Source organism: Aquarana catesbeiana, linkage group LG12 (genome assembly GCF_042186555.1).
Source record: "Aquarana catesbeiana isolate 2022-GZ linkage group LG12, ASM4218655v1, whole genome shotgun sequence".
NCBI classification, from domain to species: Eukaryota; Metazoa; Chordata; class Amphibia; order Anura; family Ranidae; genus Aquarana; species Aquarana catesbeiana.
The window spans coordinates 167,689,818-167,708,700 of NC_133335.1; the positions used below are offsets into that span (position 1 = coordinate 167,689,818).

The window sequence follows — 18,883 nt, forward strand, 5'->3', positions numbered from 1 at the left end:
GTCAAAAAACACCCCATCAATTTTAATATAAAATAAGCAGCTTTGATGTTCTAAGGCCAGTATTTGAGTCAGTGGGTCCTCTGCATATGTATGGAAAGGAGACCCAAGCGTTTTACCTTGGTAATAGATGGGCACTCAGTAACTGCAGCAGATGGCACTGTGCAAATCACAGTAAAACGATGAGCCGTCAACAGTACTCCATTGCATATACACTTATCTATTAATGCAATGTCACATCAGTCAAACAGGTCAAAACATGAAGCCTGATGTAATCGGCTGGGTACTATGGATACTCTGGGGGGCAGTCTGAGCAAAGCTTTTGCCAGTGCCATTTCACCTAAAGGTAGTGACATGCAATCCATGGCCTAAAAAAAACGGATGATTTTGTCTTATTTTTTTTTCTGTCTTTCGTGCGTTGTCCATCTTTTCCCCTCCTTGTGTATTTTTTTCCTCTATAATTTTAGAACGATTCTTGCGATTTTAGAACATATAATGGTGCCAGTAATTTTTTTTTGTTTTTTTAGGACATAAGCCTGTAAAGTGGCTGTGCTAGCAGTGATCTTTAGCAGTCTCTTGCAAGGAGTCCCCAGTCTCTGACAGCCTCCTACATGATATCCCTAGTCTCCAATCATACCTGACCTGTAGAATGTCTGTGGTATTTTATCTCCTGTAGCCTGCCCCTAGTCTGACCATCTATTTCAATTGCATTGCATACACTGAACATTATATGTGGCTTTTTGGTGATGTCAGGAATTGCACTGGGGCCAATTATATTGAGTAATTTGACAACCACTGTCTTTACCCCTGCATAGGTCACATATTAATTTCTCTAATCTCACCTTGGTCAATTAAACCATTTGATAAACTTTTAAAATGTTCTATTTCTGGTTTCTCAATTAAGACAGTCTTTGACTATGACTTGGATAATAGATTACATTTTAGGAGCCATTTATGCAAAAAGACACAGAGAAGTCAAAGGGTTTACAAACATTCTGTCCTAAATGTGTTCATAGCTGCACATAAATGTACTAGTAGGTTAGTTGCAAGTCACTAAAATGTCCTCAATTGTCTGACTGCATGACTTTCTTGTAAGGATAGTTGTGAGCTCAGTCAGGGGTAGAAACTGGTAGAAGAAAACAGCAATTACTGTAATAGAATTAGTCTACTACTTGTATTAATGTGGTTACAGCAGTTCAGTGTTTAATACTGAATATTTACAAAACTAGGGCGTGAGTTGGATTAGAGCACACAGAATTTAATGCAGCACTCCACAACATTTTTAATGCATTCCTAGCAGACACACAGCAAAAAGCACAACACTTTCCATACTTGGAAGCTCAATGCCTGGATACAGGGGCTGACGTTTGCCTAATATTAAAAGCACAGGAAAGCATGTAAGCAGTAGCTTTATACAGACAGGTTAAACCCTCTCTTTGAAAGTAAGCAATCCACGTTAATCTAATTATTAACATCCTTTAATATACACAGGGGCTTACAGCATGAATCATTGTACAGCTACATTATAAAGTGCTTTCCAAATTGGCTATGCAACAAAACATTTGTCACTTTGACACAACCTAAATTCATTCAACTACAAAATAAATAGCTCCTGCCTTTTGTTAGTTGACCCACCCACATTCCATCATTCTAAAAACAGACATTTCCTTTACTCATTGACAGACTCAAAGAATTCACATTCTTATAATTTACAGTCCATTTATCATGCAATTGCCTTGGCCTTAAGTAACTTCTCTCCTCTTATCCCTTATATTTGCACATAAAGTCAAAATTCCTTTTTTTTTCCCCCCTCACACACTGCTAGTGGTGTAAAAAGGAAAAAAAAAAAAAATAAATAAATACAGGGGACAGGCGAAGTATTCATAGAGACTATGTTAAATGCTTGTACCTTTAGGTGTGATTGGCAGGTGTTCGAGGACACAGCCACTGGGCACCTTCCCTATGACTTTACCCCACTTTGAATCCTCTGGTTTGTAGCAGGAAATGCAGAATAACTAAGCAATGGAAGGGACAATGCCCTGTCTTGCACTGAACTCAAAGATATGAAATTACAGGCAAGTCAAAATGCCTCATCTTTATAGTACAGTACAGGGACACAGGCAAACTATTCAGAGACCCTGGGACATCCCCAAGCAATGAATAAGAAGGAAAATAGAACTGTGCCAACAAGGGTCAACAGACCCAACTTCAGAGAGCAGCTGCAAGAACTTTGCGGCCAAAAGATGCATCTGCAGAGGATTAGAAATCAAGCTAGTAAAACTTTGAAAAGGTATGAATGAAAGGAAAAAAGATGGCAGTCTTACAAAACTGAGCTAGAGACACCTGGTGCCTGAAAGCCCAAGAAACTCCCACCAATCTGATGGAATGAGCATGTAAGAGCACAGGAGGACATTTGTCCCTTGCCATTCTTATCCATTGAGTGATGGTATACTTTGAAGCAGGGTGCCCTTTGCGAGGCCCTGAGAAGAGGACAAATAGGCAAATCAGTCTTCCTGATGGAATCTGTCCTTTGAGGTAGACTCTAATGGCTCTGACTATGTCCAGGCAATTTCCTTTTGAAGTTGGGCATAAGGATGGCAAGACTAGGTCTTCACTGAGGTAGAAGTGCGATACCACTTTAAAAAGAAAGGATCACCTTGGACGCAAGACTACCTTTGTCATTGTGAAGAACGTGGAATGGCTCTCTACAAGAGGTCTATGCGCCTTCTGTTTTTTTTTTTTTCCATGTACCAGAGTTTACATCATAGCATCTATACAGTGAGGAAAATAATTATATGATCCTCTGCAGATTTTGTAAGTTTGCCCACTTACAAAGAAGTAAAGGGTCTATAATTTTTATTACAGGTGTATTTTGAATGAAAGACAGAATATCAACCAAAAATCCAGAAAAAAAAAAAAACACACAGGATACAAATGGTATAAATTGAGTTGCAGTTCAGTGAGTAAAAAAAATTATTTGATCTCCAAAAAAAAAAAACAAAACATGACTTAGTACCTGGTGGAGAAACCCTTGCTGGCAAGCACAGAGGTAAGACATTTCTTACCTCTGTAGTAATTGACCAGGTTTGCACACATCTCAGGGGGGATTTTGGTCCACTCTTTACAGATCTTTTCTAAAACGTTAAGGTTTCTGGACTGTTGCTTGTTAACTCGAGGTTTCAGCTCCCTCCATAAATTTTCCATAGGATTAAGGTCTGTAGACTGGCTAGGCCACTCCATAACCTTTATGTGTCTTCTTAACTGCTACCCGATCAGCTGCCACAGTTATACTGCGGCAGGTTGGCTACCCTGGGCGAGCCGTCGTAGCTATACTTCGGCTCTTTAAGACGCTGTAGCAGGATTTCAATCCATGGCAGCGTATTGTGTTACCAACGGTTCGTTTGGTGACTGTGGTCGCAACTGCCTTGAGATCATTCACAAGCTCCTCCTGTGTAGTTCTCGGCTGATCCCTCGCTTTTCTCATGATCATCCTTGCCCCATAAGGCAAAATCTTGCATGGAGCTCCAGACCAAGGGCGATCGATGGTCATTTTGTACATCCTTTGACAGCTCCGTGGTCTTGCACATGATGGTGAGGTTTGAATGGAAGAAAGATTCTGTGGACAGGTGTCTTTTATACACATAACGAGTTGTCATTAGGAGCACCTTCTCAAATTGACAGAACTGATCTGTCTCTATCATTTAAACTACACCTATGATAATTATAGACCCTTCATTTCTTTTTAAGTGGGCAAACAAAATCTGCAGGAGATCAAATAATTATTTTTGCCACTATGCCCTATGAACTCTAAAAGATTCTACAAGAGAATATATTTGAAACTAACTCAAGCAAACAGCAAGTGCATGATTTGATAGACTTTCTGATGACATCAGTTTCAAATGCCTGAGAGATCAGAATTAACTGACATGCAGTTGACCTCCTCCTGACTTACTTCAAACCATATTTTCCAATATCTATAGACTTGTATGGGAATATAAAACCTGTTTGAAGCAAGCCAAAGCTCATCAATGCAGACTCAAAGGCTCTGTCCACATATATGTGAATCGGATGCGTTTTGAACCGCATCCAACTGCGCATAACATGTGAACCGTCAGCCGGTTCACACATGTACAGGGTGGCCTCAGTCTTAAAGAGAGTCCTAAGCGTTTTTCAGTCCGGTCCAGGTGCGATTTTCAGGTAAACATTCGCACCTGAACCGGTTAACAGAACCACACGGGACTCCCACGGTTGCATATATGTGAACCCAGCCTAAACGCTTGCTAAAAAGCCAAGCTTCTTCCCTCACAGACATGGGAGAGGTGTGGTAGATCTCACAGTCAGGGTTCCAGACAGCACTAAAAGTAAAAGACTTGGCTTTATTATAGCTTGAGAAAACTGGGAGAACTTACAAGGGATCTCTAGTCCTAGGTGGAGAGGTGAGTTCTTTACAGTGGGTGGAGAGTGACGTCCATCTGCCATGTCAACTTCTGCAAACTGCGCCTCACCGTGTATCACTGCAAGTCCAAGACGCAGCCGTTCTGCGTAAGACTGTGCCCTGCCATAGCAAACAAAGCAATTAGTGTGAAAGAATAGAAAGCATTTCATGCAATATGCTTATATTTATTAAAGAGGAGCTCCAGTCAGTTTGTAAAAAAGTCAAATACTACAGCTGTTGAAATAAAAAAACAAAAAAAAACCCATATTCCAAATATGTCTTGGAGAGGTGGGTGGGATGTATGGGAATGGAACTATCCCTTTAAGGGGAAGCTCTGCTCTAAGCTTTTAACCACTTCAATACCAGGCACTTTCCCCCTTTCCTGCCCAAGCCAATTTTCAGCTTTAAGCGCTGTCGCTTTTTAAATGACAATTGCTTGGTCATGCAACACTGTATCAAAACTAAATTTTTATAATTTTGTTTCCACAAACAGAGATTTCTTTTGGCGGTATTTGATCACCTCTGGGGTTTTTATTTTTTGCTAAACAAATAAAAGAGCAAAAATTTGGAAAAAAATATAAAAGTTTTTCTTCGTTTGTTCTAAAATTTTGTAAATGAGTATGTTTTCTCCTTCACTGATGGGCACCAATGAGGTGGCACTCATGAGCAGCACCAATGGGCACTACCAATGGACACTGATGGGTGGCACTCATAAGCATCACTGTAAAGGAGGCACTGGCAGGCATTACTGATGGGTACTGATTGCCATTTTTTGGCACAGATTGGCATCCCTGGCGGTCATCAGTGGTGTGTATCCTTAGTGGCATCCTCGGGGGGGATTAACAGTGCAGCCCCCCCTCCTCCCCACGTCAGGAGAGCAGCCGATTGGCTCTCCTTTAACTCTTGTCTCTCAGATGCGAGTGAGGAAAAGCCGATGCACGGCTCTTCCTGTTTACACTGTCATCAGCTGTTATTGGACACAGCTGACCACGTGGTAAAGAGTCTCCATCAGACTCTTTACTGAGATCGGTGTTGCGGTGTGTCAGAGCTTTTCAAGTCTCATCTAAACCTAAACCCCCCCCCCGCCCTTTTGCTGGTAGTATATGGACGTTCCAAGAAAGTAACCCAGCAGAAACACTTATGTTACACGCTGCAGCCTCCTGCAATGTGTAAAGATAAAGATCGAGTTTAGGCAACAACAGCCCATAGACTTAAATGGAACATAACCATATAGCAGCAGCAGCAGCAGCATGTCATTCAAGTAGATGGGACATTATTTCATGGATGCAGCCTGTTACTAGATATCTGCCAGGCTAAAAATATCAAGGGAGGCCTCTGCCTTTAAAAAAGTTATGCAAGGAGAGAGACCCAGACCTATTTAATGTGAGGGCCAAGTGACTTTCTTAACTGCTTAAGGACGGCCCCACATACATATACTGCAGCAGAGCAGCCCTTAAGCGCAAAATCACATACCTGTGTGTGATTTTTTTCTTTCTGGTCCGGGACTTGCACCGCCTGAGCCCTGCTCCCGCTGTGATTGGACACAGTGAGAGCCAATCAGCGAGTCCTGCTGATCATTCTGAGAAGAGGCAGAATGGCAGTCTGCCTATAAACAAGACAGATCACTTTTCTGCCAGAAGGGAAAATGGAGATCTTGCGTTACTAAGCAGAAACACAGATCTCGTTTTTTTAGTGAAAGCACATCCCCCACAGTTAGAACCCTCTAGGGACACGCTTAACACTTTGATCGCCCCTGATGTAAACCCCTTCCCTGCCAGTGTCATTAGTACAGTAACAGTGCATTGTTTTTAGCACTGGTTACTGCAATGATGTCACTGGTCCCCAAAAATTGTCAAAAGTGTCAGCTAAAAATTGCTGATCGTCGCCATTACTAGTAAAAAAAAAATTCCATAAAAATATTCCATAATTTGTAGACGCTATAACTTTTGCACAAACCAATCAATATACGCTTATTATGTAGCAGAATACATATTGACCTAAATTGAAGAAATTGGATTTTTTACATTTTTTTGTTGGGTATGTTTTATAGATAAATAGATATAAAACACAGAGGTTATCAAATAGCATCAAAAGAAAGCTCTATTTGGGGAGGACATGAATTTTAATTGGGTACAGTGTCGCACGGCCGTGAAATTATCAGTCAAAGTAGCACAGTGCCGTATCGCAAAAAATGGCCTGGTCAGGAAGGAGGTAAAACCTTGCCGAGCTGAAGTGGTTAAAGAAGAAGTTCACCTTTGGAACACGTTACATCCATATTTAGGGTGAAGCATTGAACATGTTCCAGATTCTGCCCCCTCTCTCCTCCTCCCTGTGACAGTAAGTGGGGGAATCTTCTCCCCGCACCAGTTGTCAAAATGTAAAAACAGTGCAGGGCTCCGCCCAAACAGCTGTGTTACTTATTCACAGAGTTCTGTGAATGAATGAACTACAAATACCGCCGGCAACCGTGGACGACGGCTTGCAGTTCTCAATGAACTGTGAGGGGGTTGGCGAGTGCTCTCATAGCCCATTGATCCTCCCTGCCATTCAGTCTGCAGGATCACAGGTGTTGTTAATCGCAGGTGCAAAAACCTTACAGACTGCAGAGTAAAAAAAATAATAAATGCACATTTTTTTTACCTTTATACTTTCAGAAAACACAAAGGTCCTTTAGCACCACTGGACACAAGACAGCATTTATTAAAACAGTGTTTACAGCCTCTATAGCAGGTCAATGCACACCTCTGTTATATTTGCAATTAGCGCATCTTATAGGGGTAGTAAACAAGGCTTGGTCACTACAAGTTAGCTTATAATAAAGCTTACCTGTAAGTACAATGAATAACTCCTAAATGTGCACCGCTTAGGAGATATTCACAATTTCATTAGCCGGTGACATTATCAGCGCACACGCACTGAAGTGAGGGCACACAATGTGTGGTCAATCCAGAGTGCTGTGCTGCGATTGTGACTCACGTGCGCATGTATGGGAAAAACATCATGGCTTAGCCACTCAAATGGCGGTAGCCCGCGAACTCCTCAGTAAGACCGGGTGAATATGGAAGCCCTGTCAGTGCACCACTGGAGGGACACCTTTTACGGATAAGTCTGTCAACGTACTAGTATGCCGTGCTAATATCATTTGTGTACATAAGTTACCTCTTTGCTGCATCAGGAGACTTTGCAACTATTACTGCATTTCTGTAATCCTGAATCTGAAAAAGGAATAGAACAGTAGACATGAGGAGGTGGTGTAAATGTTAACACTAGCAAGATTATAGACGACAACTCAAAAGCGACTGGATTGTTGTCGTTGCCCACCTCTTCTTGTATGTATTGTAGCAGGAAAGGAGAAGCTCGGAGATTGTCTACAGGAAAATTAAAGAACCCTTGGATCTCCTTTTGATGCAGGTCCATTGTGATGATGTGAGTCAAGCCTGGACAGTAAAAGAATAAAAACCAAATGACATTCTCCACAAACGAAAAAAAACAAAAACAAACTACTTTTTATTAAAATTGGAATCCATAATTCTCCAAAATGAGTTAATGTTAACATACGAGTTCTACACATAAGCTAATAAAGTGCAACTGAACACAAACTGTTAAGATTTGCTGTGATATATAGAAAAATTTAGAAAGGTTAAGTATGCCTCAATATTCCCCTGAAGAATGTACCTTTTGCCTGGAACAAATTAGTATATTTCCTGGTATGTACAGTATGTGCCTAAAATGCATACCTATAGATCTAGTGTGAGATCTAAGGCACTGCTGCCTCTGAAGGCTCGGCTCAAGGGGAAAAAAAAGCCGCTTGCTTTCCTCCTTGCTGGAGGCTCTGACATGAGGAAACAAAATGATCTCCAACAAGAAGCCAGTCTCCACACAGACATAGTGAAGAAGAGGATATGGTGAGTGAGTAACTAACATCAGCTGTACAAAAACCACAAGGCAAAGTTGCTGACTAGTACCTTGCACTTTGCCATGATTTTGGGCACAAATTCCAAAGTTCTGTTTTTTAACACTCAGATAAGTCGAGTACAAGTGGTACAGGATGGGTTTAAAGCAGTGTCCTAGATGCAAAAAAAATTTTTTTTTTAAGTCAGCAGCTACAAACAATGTAGCTGCTGACTTTTAATAAGGACACTTACCTGTCCAGGGAGCCCGCGATATCGGCCCCCTGAGGTTGATCCGTCCATTCTAAGGGAAACCAGCAGTGGAGCCTTGCAGCTTCATTGCCTGTTTCCTACTGCGCATGCACTTTGAGAATGGCCAGCTTGTCTTCTGGGGGACACACAGGTCCCAGACAGCAGGCACAAAAGGATATGTCGTCTTGCGCCGCAGCCCGGATGGATTGGAAGTACACTAGTGATACTAAACCCCCTTAAGCACTATTATCAGCAGGTGATTTAATCAGTTTTGGGCACCAGTTCACAAAAAGGATATCCGGGAACTGGAGAAAACCAAACTGATAAGAGGCATAGAGGAGCTGAATTTATTCTGTCTTGCAAAAGCATTTGACACCAGTTCCCCATAAACGTTTACTGTACAAAATAAGGTCCTTTGGCATGGACCATAGGGTGAGTACATGGATTGATAACTGGCTACAAGGGCAAGTTCAGAGGGTGATGATAAATGGGGAGTATTCAGAATGGTCAGGGGTGGGTAGTGGGGTCCCCCAGGGTTCTGTGCTGGGACCAATCCTATTTAATTTGTTCATAAACGATCTGGAGGATGGGGTAAACAGTTCAATCTCTGTATTTGCGGACAATACTAAGCTAAGCAGGGCAAAAACTTCTCCGCAGGATGTGGAAACCTTGCAAAAAGATCTAAACAAATTAATGGGGTGGGCAACTACATGGCAAATGAGGTTCAATGCAGAAAAATGTAAAATAATGCATTTGGGTGGCAAAAATTTGAATGCAATCTATACACTGAGGGGGAGAACCTCTGGGGGAATCTAGGATGGAAAAGGACCTGGGGGTACTAGTAGATTAAAGGCTATGCAATGCCAAGCTGCTGCTAACAAAGCAAACAGAATATTGGCATGCATTAAAAAGGGGATTAATTCCAGAGATAAAACGATAATTCTCCCATTCTACAAGACTCTGGTCCGGCTGCACCTAGAGTATGCTGTCCAGTTCTGGGCACCAGTCCTCAGGAAAGATGTACTGGAAATGGAGAGAGTAAAAAGAAGGGCAACAAAGCTAATAAAGGGTCTGGAGGATATTAGTTATGAGGAAAGGTTGTGAGCACTGAACTTATTCTCTCTGGAGAAGAGACGCTTGAGAGGGGATATGATTTCAATGTACAAATACCATACTGGTGACCCTACAATAGGGATAAAACTTTTTTGCGGAAGGGAGTTTAACAAGACTCGTGGCCACTCATTAAAATAAGAAAAGAGGTTTATCCTTAAACTAAGTAGAGGGCTCTTTACTGTAAGAGCGTCAAGGATGTGGAATTCCCTTCCACAGGTGGTGGTCTCAGCGGGGGGCATCGATAGTTTAAACTATTAGAAAAGCACCTGAACGACCGCAACATACAGGGATATACAATGTAATACTGACATATAATCACACACATAGGTTGGACTTGATGGACTTGTGTCTTTTTTCGACCTCACCTACTATGCAAATAAGATTAAGGGGGGATATGATCAACACGTACAAATACATAAGGGGTCCATATAGTAATGAACTTGGTGGTGAGTTCTTCACTTTAAGGTCATCACAGAGGACAAGGGGGCACTCTTTACGTCTAGAGGAAAAGAGATTTAATCTCCAAATACGGAAAGGTTTCTTCACAGCAAGAGCTGTGAAAATGTGGAATAGACTCTCTCAAGAGCTGGTTCTGTTCAGCCCAGTAGTTTGCTTTAAAAAAAAAAGGCCTGGCCCCTGCTGGAGCAAATGGGGTCATGCTTTGCTGGGTTTTTTGCATTCCTCCGGATCAACTGTGGGTATAAAATTGCAAATTGGGGATAGTGAAAATGGGTGAAAATATTACCAACAAGATATGGTCGGGGGGAAAAAAAGGGCACACGTGTGTTCCCTGTCTCCACAAAAGATGCCACCTAATGTTGGGATTCTGCCTAATCTTGATAACCAACGGTTCAAATGCTAATATAAATAGGAGGGGAGACCAGAGGCATCTCTGCCTAGTACCCCTGTATATGTGCAAGGTTTGGGATCTGTAGCCCTTTATTGACAATAAGGCTAGAGGATTATCGTACAACATCCTTAAAAACAAAAGCAAGTGAGGGCCAAAACCGTAGTTCTGTAGAGCGTAAAATAGACAATTCACATGATATTGTGTCAAACACCTTTTGGAGGTCCAAGGATAACAGTATACCTCTACACGGTCCCCTAGAGTCCCAGTCAAAGCGAACAGCTGAGATAATAGCAACAATGGGCCAAGTTTCATTTGACGCTTGCCTGTATGGAACAAAGCCCACCTGGTCGGGATGAATGTATTGAGGAAGGAAGGATTTGAGTCTGGTGGCTAAAATTTTAGTCATAATTTTTAGATCCACTTGAATAATGATATAGGGTGACAGTTTGCACAAACGCTATGATCCCTTCCCAGCTTCGGGAGACAATACTTCTTTAATGAGAAACTATCACTATGTCCAGTTATAAAATGACAGTATTAATATCTAAAGGATCGTTCCCTTACATCACACATGTTTAGTACTTGTTCATGTTCTTAACCGTGCCCATCTTTTGTATGCAGGTTTTTACCACAGAAGCAACCAGCAAAAACAAAAAATGTCAAATCACTGAAACCTTGATGACTGCAGGACAGGAGCAGAATTTTAGAAGTGCAAGTGGAGGTACAACCAGCTGTCACTCAGATAATACGATTTGATTTAGCATTTACCACAGAAGAAAATTTCCTGAAGAGTGCTATGTAGACACCGTGCTTGGGAGGCAATAATCTCAGACTGGAAATGAAACTAAAATGGTTAATATACACAACTGAGTGTAAACTATATTTCATACATGACCCATAGCATCGTACCAGCATTGGACAGCATGGAAGCCAGTAGTTTGCAAACAATGGACCCCCTCTTGCGCATTTTGCACTGTTTGCTGTAAGGAAAATAGGGAATAACCCCAATGATGTTCTTGGCGCATGATGTCTTCAGTGCGTAAGTCATGATCAATAGCTCCATGACTGCTGTGTTCACATCTCTAGAAGGACAATTAAAATATACCTTATTTAGAAGTTCAAAAGACTCTTACATTACACATACAATAAGAGAGAGTGAGAGTGAGAGTGAGAGAGAGAGAGAGAGAGAGAGTGAGAGAGAGAGAGAGACTTGCCACAAAAATACTGTGACCTTGAAGGCTAAATTATATGAAGCATGCAGTGAGCTGAGATAATAAAAAGCTAGCTCTAATCCCTGTTCACCGACAGCTGTACAAGGGAAAGAAATTAGGCTTAGTTTGGAGTGTCATCTGTTTGCAATATATTCCTTCCTATAGACAATTGACTTTACATTTCTGGAATACCACTAAGCAGTTGTTCAATAGCCCATCAGTAAACGGCCATTGGCTCAACAGAAAACAAACATCTAGTCACATTACGACAAGACAATTCTCGGATTGTTTTGAGTTGAGTGGAGAAATGTTAAATTGTCTGGCTGGGTTCACACTGCTGCAATGTCAGATATTGCATGCGATTCAAACCACACTGCTGTGCAAATCCAACCATACGAATTGTATGGCTGAATTTGCATCACATTAGAACCAAAGTCATGCTGGACCCTTTTTTCGTCCGCACCAGAATAGCATTGCATGGGTTTTCAAACCCATGTGATCCGTTTCCTATCCGAATTGACAGTTCACACTGAGCTATGTGAACCGATCTGGGGGTGTCATTAACTTTGAATTAACACTCCCAGCGGTTTGCATATGGCAGTGTGAACGGTCTTCGAGTCAGGTGTGATGCAGGAACCCGCACTGGATTCGTAAGGTTTCCGGCTCCAATGTGAACTAAGCCTCTGTTGTCTGACAGATGAGACACCGTTGGGAAAATTCTCACACCTCTGTCCCTGGTTTTATTTTTTTTTAAATAAAAGGCAAGGTCATTAACCTGGGGCAGGAAGACATGGACAGCAATAACATTTCAGCAAGTTCATGCGGTTGCCGCCATCCCCCAACCAACCTTCAACTGAAAAATCAGGGAGCTGGACAGAAATCTGTTGGCTGAACAGATTCAGCCAATGTTCAGGTATTCTGACAGCCAAAGTTTTATTTGGAGTTGAGCTTTAATCTGCTGACTGCCAAGGACATGTACTACACATGGTTAGTGAGAAAAGTCAAAACAAGCTCACGGCTGCACTAGGTGCCATAACTTGTGTTACATGAGAACTAGAATACAAGCTTTAAAAAGCCTGCACATTCAGGCAAATAACAGGCCATTGTGACTGGCTTGAAAGGTCCTTAAAATTGTAACCCTATTTTTTTTTTCCTGATCTGTGCAATGGTTTTGTACAGAGCAGCCCTGATCCTCCTCTTCTTGGGTCCTACCCGGCGCTCCTGGCTCCTCCCCCTCACCAAATGCCCACCATAGCAAGCTGCAATCGGGGGGGGGGGGGGGGTTACCCAAGGCTTCATGTACACTTAGATATCATTTACCGCAAGCCGGCAGTCAAAAGTTCCAATCCTGAATGGGATTCTTCTGTTCAGGAAAGGGAGGTTGAACCTCACCTAACCACAGCGGCTCCTAAACTCTGCTAAAAGCCTATGTATACATTGACAAAAAAAAATGCCAAAAGCTCCTAAACTCAAGTTTAGGAGCTGCATGTGTACATGAAGCCTAATAGATGACTGGAAAAGTCCTGCTTTAGTACAGTGAAACACTCACTCAAAAATTATAAAGTCAGACTACTTCATATGGACTTGCGCCGGTCCAGTCTTTATAATCTTTTATTACAGGTTTACTTTAACATGTCAGGCACCCTTAAACCTACATGACAAATGACTATTTTGATCCAACATGAAATGTACATAAGATTTTCACCTTGGGATGGTCTGTATAATAAAAACATCCTGTCCACGGACAGATTCCTGGATTTCCACTCTGGTTTCTGCAGACACAGAAGCACAGTTAGCTAAAAAGGTCAGATAACACGAACATAACATGCTGAACACAAAACTCTTACCTCCATTGGTCTCTTGGTAGACGATTGCCTTGCCCAATTCTACCCCCAATCGCCTGAAAGAGACAAAAAAGATCAATATATTCAAAAAAACTGAACAACTACTCTAATATAACATTTGTTATTGATAAAGCAGACTTATACCAATCAATCACTAAAATGATACATTAGTTTTAGCATGCACTTTAAAAATGAATTTCAAACTGTATAAACCTGCAGGTTTCATCAAATACCGTGTGATCCTGCCAAGAGGATTCTTGTTTTGGTTATAGTATGACAACTGTTTCCCAATTGTGCTCCTACACTGTCATCCTAATAAATGCTGAGACATGTGAGACTTCATCTTGTACCTCCTACAGTTGGACGATTATTGGGATACAGTAGATGATCGTTTGTCCTCTCAGTTTGACATGTAAGAGGTTACATTTATCTGACAAATTAGTTTATCTTTATAACCTTTAAAACTATTCCTATTAATGTTCTCCACCATCACATCATAATGTTTACCTATAGTCTGGTCAGTAAATACTAATACTAACACTATATAATATAAAATACTTTATGGAATGATATGACAACCATAATGAAAGTGCAAGGAGCTTTTCCCTCCCGACTTTTCATTCCAGAAACACTTTCTGCTGCTTCTAGATCATCACAAAGTGTTTCTTCACCAGAAGCATCTTCAAGTAAGAAGGCGTTATAAACCACAGCCTCCCAAAAATACACAATACAGTCCTTGTTACTCCATTTGTAATAGAAAATTAAATTTTTGAATGATTAAGCTGTACTTTTATTTCAAGCATAATACTTTTATATACTCTGCATTTCATGTTCCAGTGTAACAAAATGAATCTCAATTTCTAAAACTACTCCACACTGGATTTTTTCAAATTTTTCCGAAAACGTTTATTTTTTTCCCCAGACAAAAAAAAATTTCCGTAAATTTTACATCTCTACCACAGATACACTTTTAAGAAAGCTTGCGAAATGCTTTGTACTTGCTTGCTGAAGTGAATGTTGCCTTTACTAGCAAGATAAAAGTCCATGTTCTTAGGGTTTTATCTGCTCCTAGGGGTGCGTGGCATTTTTTTTTTCCCCTGCCTTTCTGCATGTCAACCTATGTATCCATGCGCACAGACTTTTAGAGGCATTTAGAGGCCGGGAAAAAAAAAAACCCACTGCCAGTGCATCCAGGAACAGCAGAGGTTCAGCGGGAAAAAAAAAGATTAACCTTGGGGAAACATGCAATAACGCTAGGCGGGTTTAGAACTTAAGCATTAATTCATTTCAATGCCGAGAATATAATTTTTCTGGCCAATAAAATGCATTAACACCCAAAATGCTTGACGCAGGTAAACGTGGCTAAACATGCTACACACTTTTACAAGTGTTAGGCATTTTCCATTTTCTTATCAAAATGCTGATGCGAAGGCTTCTAGGAGAGTTTAGAAAACATCCGGTATGCATGAGGCCATACAACAAATAGACCCTAGAAGTTACCAGAAATTCCTAAAATCCAAAGCACGGGGTCGTACGTTAAAGTACAGTTAAGCCAAAACTTTAGTTTTGGGAAGGGTTAGGATTTCTGTAAGGTTTTACTGCCAATTCACCCTGTCTGTTTTACAGGTGATGGTGGTCAATGGAACTAAAAGTGAGGGAAAGATCAAATATTTTGGAGTTGACACCAGAACAGCAATAGAGGAGAAATCTTCCAATAGGGACAGGACAGCTAAGACAGCCTCACTTGGAGAGATTTCCTACCATTCCTCTCCCTCCCCAATGAGACAAAAAAAAAATAAAACCTGACAGGGATTTTAACTATTCCCAATATCAAAAAAAAAAAAAAAAAAGAAAAAAAAAAGCTTTGGCCTAAACTAGAGTTAACTTAAGGTGGTTTGTAAAGGCAGAAGTTTTTTTTTTGTATCTTAATGCATTTTATGCATTAGATAAAGAACCTTCTGTGTGCAGCAGCCACCCTCAGCCCATCTCGATCCAGCGATGTTGCATGAGAGACTCAGTTGTCCAGGACTTTCCCTCCTCATTGGCTGCGACAACAACTGCTCTAAATCAAAGTCAGTGAGCCAATGAGGAGAAAGAGCGAAGGGCAGATGGATTGCAGGACATAAATGCATCATGCATCTTCTGCCCTTACTCAAGATGGCCACAGCAAGAAATGCTAGGGTGGAGTTTTTCAAAGTGATTTCTTCGCAAAATAAAACATGGAGACATGGATGGTCGGGGGAAGTTTGCTTTGAATGTTAAAAATGAAGTAAATATTGTTTTTGGTTTGTGGTGTTCAGATACAGTGTAGTTCCGCTTTAAGCTGGCCATATATAGATGAAAATTCATTTGGTTCAGAGAGGGACCGGTCGGATTTTGATCCACGTATAGGCAGGCTAATTGGTTCAACTTGGGTACAACCAGCCTGTCTCATTTTTCTACATGTGATTACTGCTATAGCCGCAATGGTATTCTGCCAGCCAGAAAAGCTCCCTGTGCCCCCTGTCAGCAAAATACAAAAGCACTGCGGGAGGCATTCCCACAGCAACACAATGACTGTTGATGGGGAAATCAAGGAATTTTCTTTTCTTCCACCCGTGATGGAAGGAAAGAAAATCAGGTAATCTATGGCCTGCATTAGGCTTTAAAGCATTCAGCTTGGCTGTCAGCAGCAGAAATATGTCATTCTTATGGTGGGCACACAAGCATATAAAAATTTAAAAAAAAAGATTTTCGTCCAATTTCCCCCAATAAGAATAATCAATCTTTAATTGTCAACCCGTTGAATCGATATTGTTGAATCGTAACACATATAGAGAGGTTAATAATGATTAATAGTTGGAAAATATGACAAGTAATCATTTGGATCTACATTTTTAAATGCAATCTCCTAATCAGATCACAGTGCAGTTGACAGATGCAAAACAATCAATTTTTCATCCTGGCTAATCAACTCAAGTTTGAGCAATTCTCATCTATATTGAGTCTCTCAAATGCAAAAGGAAGTTACCCCCTATTGAATTACCAATCCTTTTGATCGTATCACACATTGATCGACTGATCAACTTTCAGCTATATATTGGTTAGAGTTTACATAAAAGTTCTCCACTCACTCTGTAATCTTCTTGGCAAGTTCAATGCAGGCAACAGTGGAATTCGCTGAGAACACTCGGTAACCACTTCCGGCTGAGTTCATCGTACAGGTAACATTCAGCCACTTTGGAGCCCGAGAGTAAGAGAAAACAGACTTGTGAGGCATTGAATTCCGTCTTGGCATAATGGGGACACCTGAAATACACTAAGACGGCTGCTTGATAAACAAAAACAGCACACCAAAACATATAAACACTGTAATATGGAGCTGTACCTACTACACTACAGCAAATCCTGGGTGCATTTTTAGATATTTTACTGTTTGTGTGTGAGAAATGTCACTTGCTACACCGGGGACCATTCCCTAATCACGTCTGCTGTATTACAGTCAAACTAAATCTATAATTAAAACCCTGCAAGCAGGCAGCACTTTATTGCAGAAGAAAATAGGATTTTTATAACAGCTTACCTGTAAAATCTTTTTCTTTTGAAGTACATCACGAGACACAGAGCCATAGTAATTACTATGTGGGTCATAGTCCACCTTCAGGTGCCTCACACTGGCACACCCTAAACAGGAAGTTGCCTCCCTATATAACCCCTCCCACTACTGGGAGCAGCTCAGTTTTGTAGCAAAGCAATACACGTGTATACTAGAAAGAGGGGCGGGACCTCTGTGTCCCGTGATGTACTTCAAAAGAAAAGGATTTTACAGGTAAGCTGTATAAAAATCCTATTTTCTTTAATCGTACATCACGGGACACAGAGCCATAGTAATTACTATGTGGGATGTCCCAGAGCAATGCCAACTGAGGGGAGGGAGACACAACCAAAGTAGGGCACCATGAGAACAGAGGATTTATACTGCTGCCTGCAGTACACTGCGCCCAAAGGCGACATCCTCATGTCTTTTTACATCCACCAGATAGAATCTGGTAAATGTATGGTTGGAAGACAAAGTTGTGGCCTTGCAAAATTGAGCCATGGAGGCTTGGTGATGCACTGCCCATGAAGCACTAACAGCCCTAGAGGAGTGCGTTTTGATTTGAGAGGGTGGAATCTACCTCTTTATGCCATAAGCTTGAACGATTACTTGTCAAATCTATTTAGAATAGTAGATTTTGATGCTGCCTGTCCTCTTTTAGGACCTTCAGGCAACACGAACGAAACATCCGTTTTGCGAATCTGAGCAATCGCCTTTAAGTAGACTTTGACTGCTCTCACCACATCAAGAGAATGTAGTGATTTTTCTTCCAAAGAACAGGGTTCTGGAAAAATGAAGGTAGAACAATATCCTGGTTTAGATAAAAACCTGATACTACCTTTGGTAAAAAGTTAGGATGAGGACGCAATACTACCTTATCCTTGAGAATAATAAAAATATGGCTCTTTACAAGAAAAAGCAGCCAATTCTGATACCCTTGTTACAGAAGATATGATTACCAGAAAAAAAAAAAAAAAAAATAGTTTCCTTGTCAAAAAAGGATCAAGGTAATATGTCATATCGGGCCAAAAAAAAAAGGCTGTTTTGTAATGCCAACAAAACTAAATTCAAGTCCCAAGTGTTCAGGGGTTACCTAACCGGAGATTAAGCCATGTTACCCCCTGAATAAAGTTACGAACTAAAGAATGCGAGGCAAGTGGTTGTTGAAAGAATACTGATAAGGCCGAGACCTGTCCTTAGAAAGCACTCAAGGCCAGCTTTTTTTCTCACCCCATCTGCAGAAAGTCAAGGACTCTACCTTTGACTTATTTCCTGGGGTGCAGCTCCTGGTTTCACACCAGGAGACATACGTTTCCCAGACTTCATAATATATAATTATGGAGGCCGGCTCCCTTGCATTAACCAAGGTAGAAAATTACTGAACCTGACAGCCCACGCTTCTTCAGAGTGTGGGTCCCAATAGCCAAACCATTAAACTTAGCGTTTGTAAAGTAGGATGGAACTCTGGACCTTGCGAGAGAAGGTCTGGCTGTGATGGTAGGGGTCCATGGGTCCCCTACTGCCATCTTTGCATACCAAGATTTCCCGGGCCCCGCAAGAATCAACGACTTCCCTTCCTGCTTGATCCTGCGAATAAGTCGTGGACACAGGCAGAATGCATAAATCAGTGAGAACTGATTCCACGGGAATAGCAAGGCATCTGTTCCGCATGCTAGCGGATCCTTTGTTCTTGACACAAGGTTGTCGATTTCTT

General features: G+C 41.2%; 1 protein-coding gene across 4 annotated transcripts in view; it reads right to left on the reverse strand.

The window, feature by feature from the left end:
* PRPSAP1 (phosphoribosyl pyrophosphate synthetase associated protein 1) overlaps window positions 1-18,883 on the reverse strand; it is a 100,922-nt gene that overhangs the window by 39,477 nt on the left and 42,562 nt on the right. For 2 of the 4 annotated variants that reach the window (XM_073606191.1, XM_073606190.1), the window contains 7 exons: window positions 16,706-16,890; window positions 13,596-13,648; window positions 13,454-13,520; window positions 11,447-11,619; window positions 7,754-7,869; window positions 7,592-7,647; window positions 4,407-4,552 (listed from right to left, as the gene is read on the reverse strand). In XM_073606191.1, coding sequence (XP_073462292.1) covers window positions 4,407-4,552; window positions 7,592-7,647; window positions 7,754-7,869; window positions 11,447-11,619; window positions 13,454-13,520; window positions 13,596-13,648; window positions 16,706-16,869 — 775 coding nt within the window. In that variant the 5' untranslated portion in view covers window positions 16,870-16,890. The remainder of the gene's footprint in view (window positions 1-4,406; window positions 4,553-7,591; window positions 7,648-7,753; window positions 7,870-11,446; window positions 11,620-13,453; window positions 13,521-13,595; window positions 13,649-16,705; window positions 16,891-18,883) is intronic. The other 2 variants (XM_073606192.1, XM_073606193.1) reach the window with 1 other exon arrangement.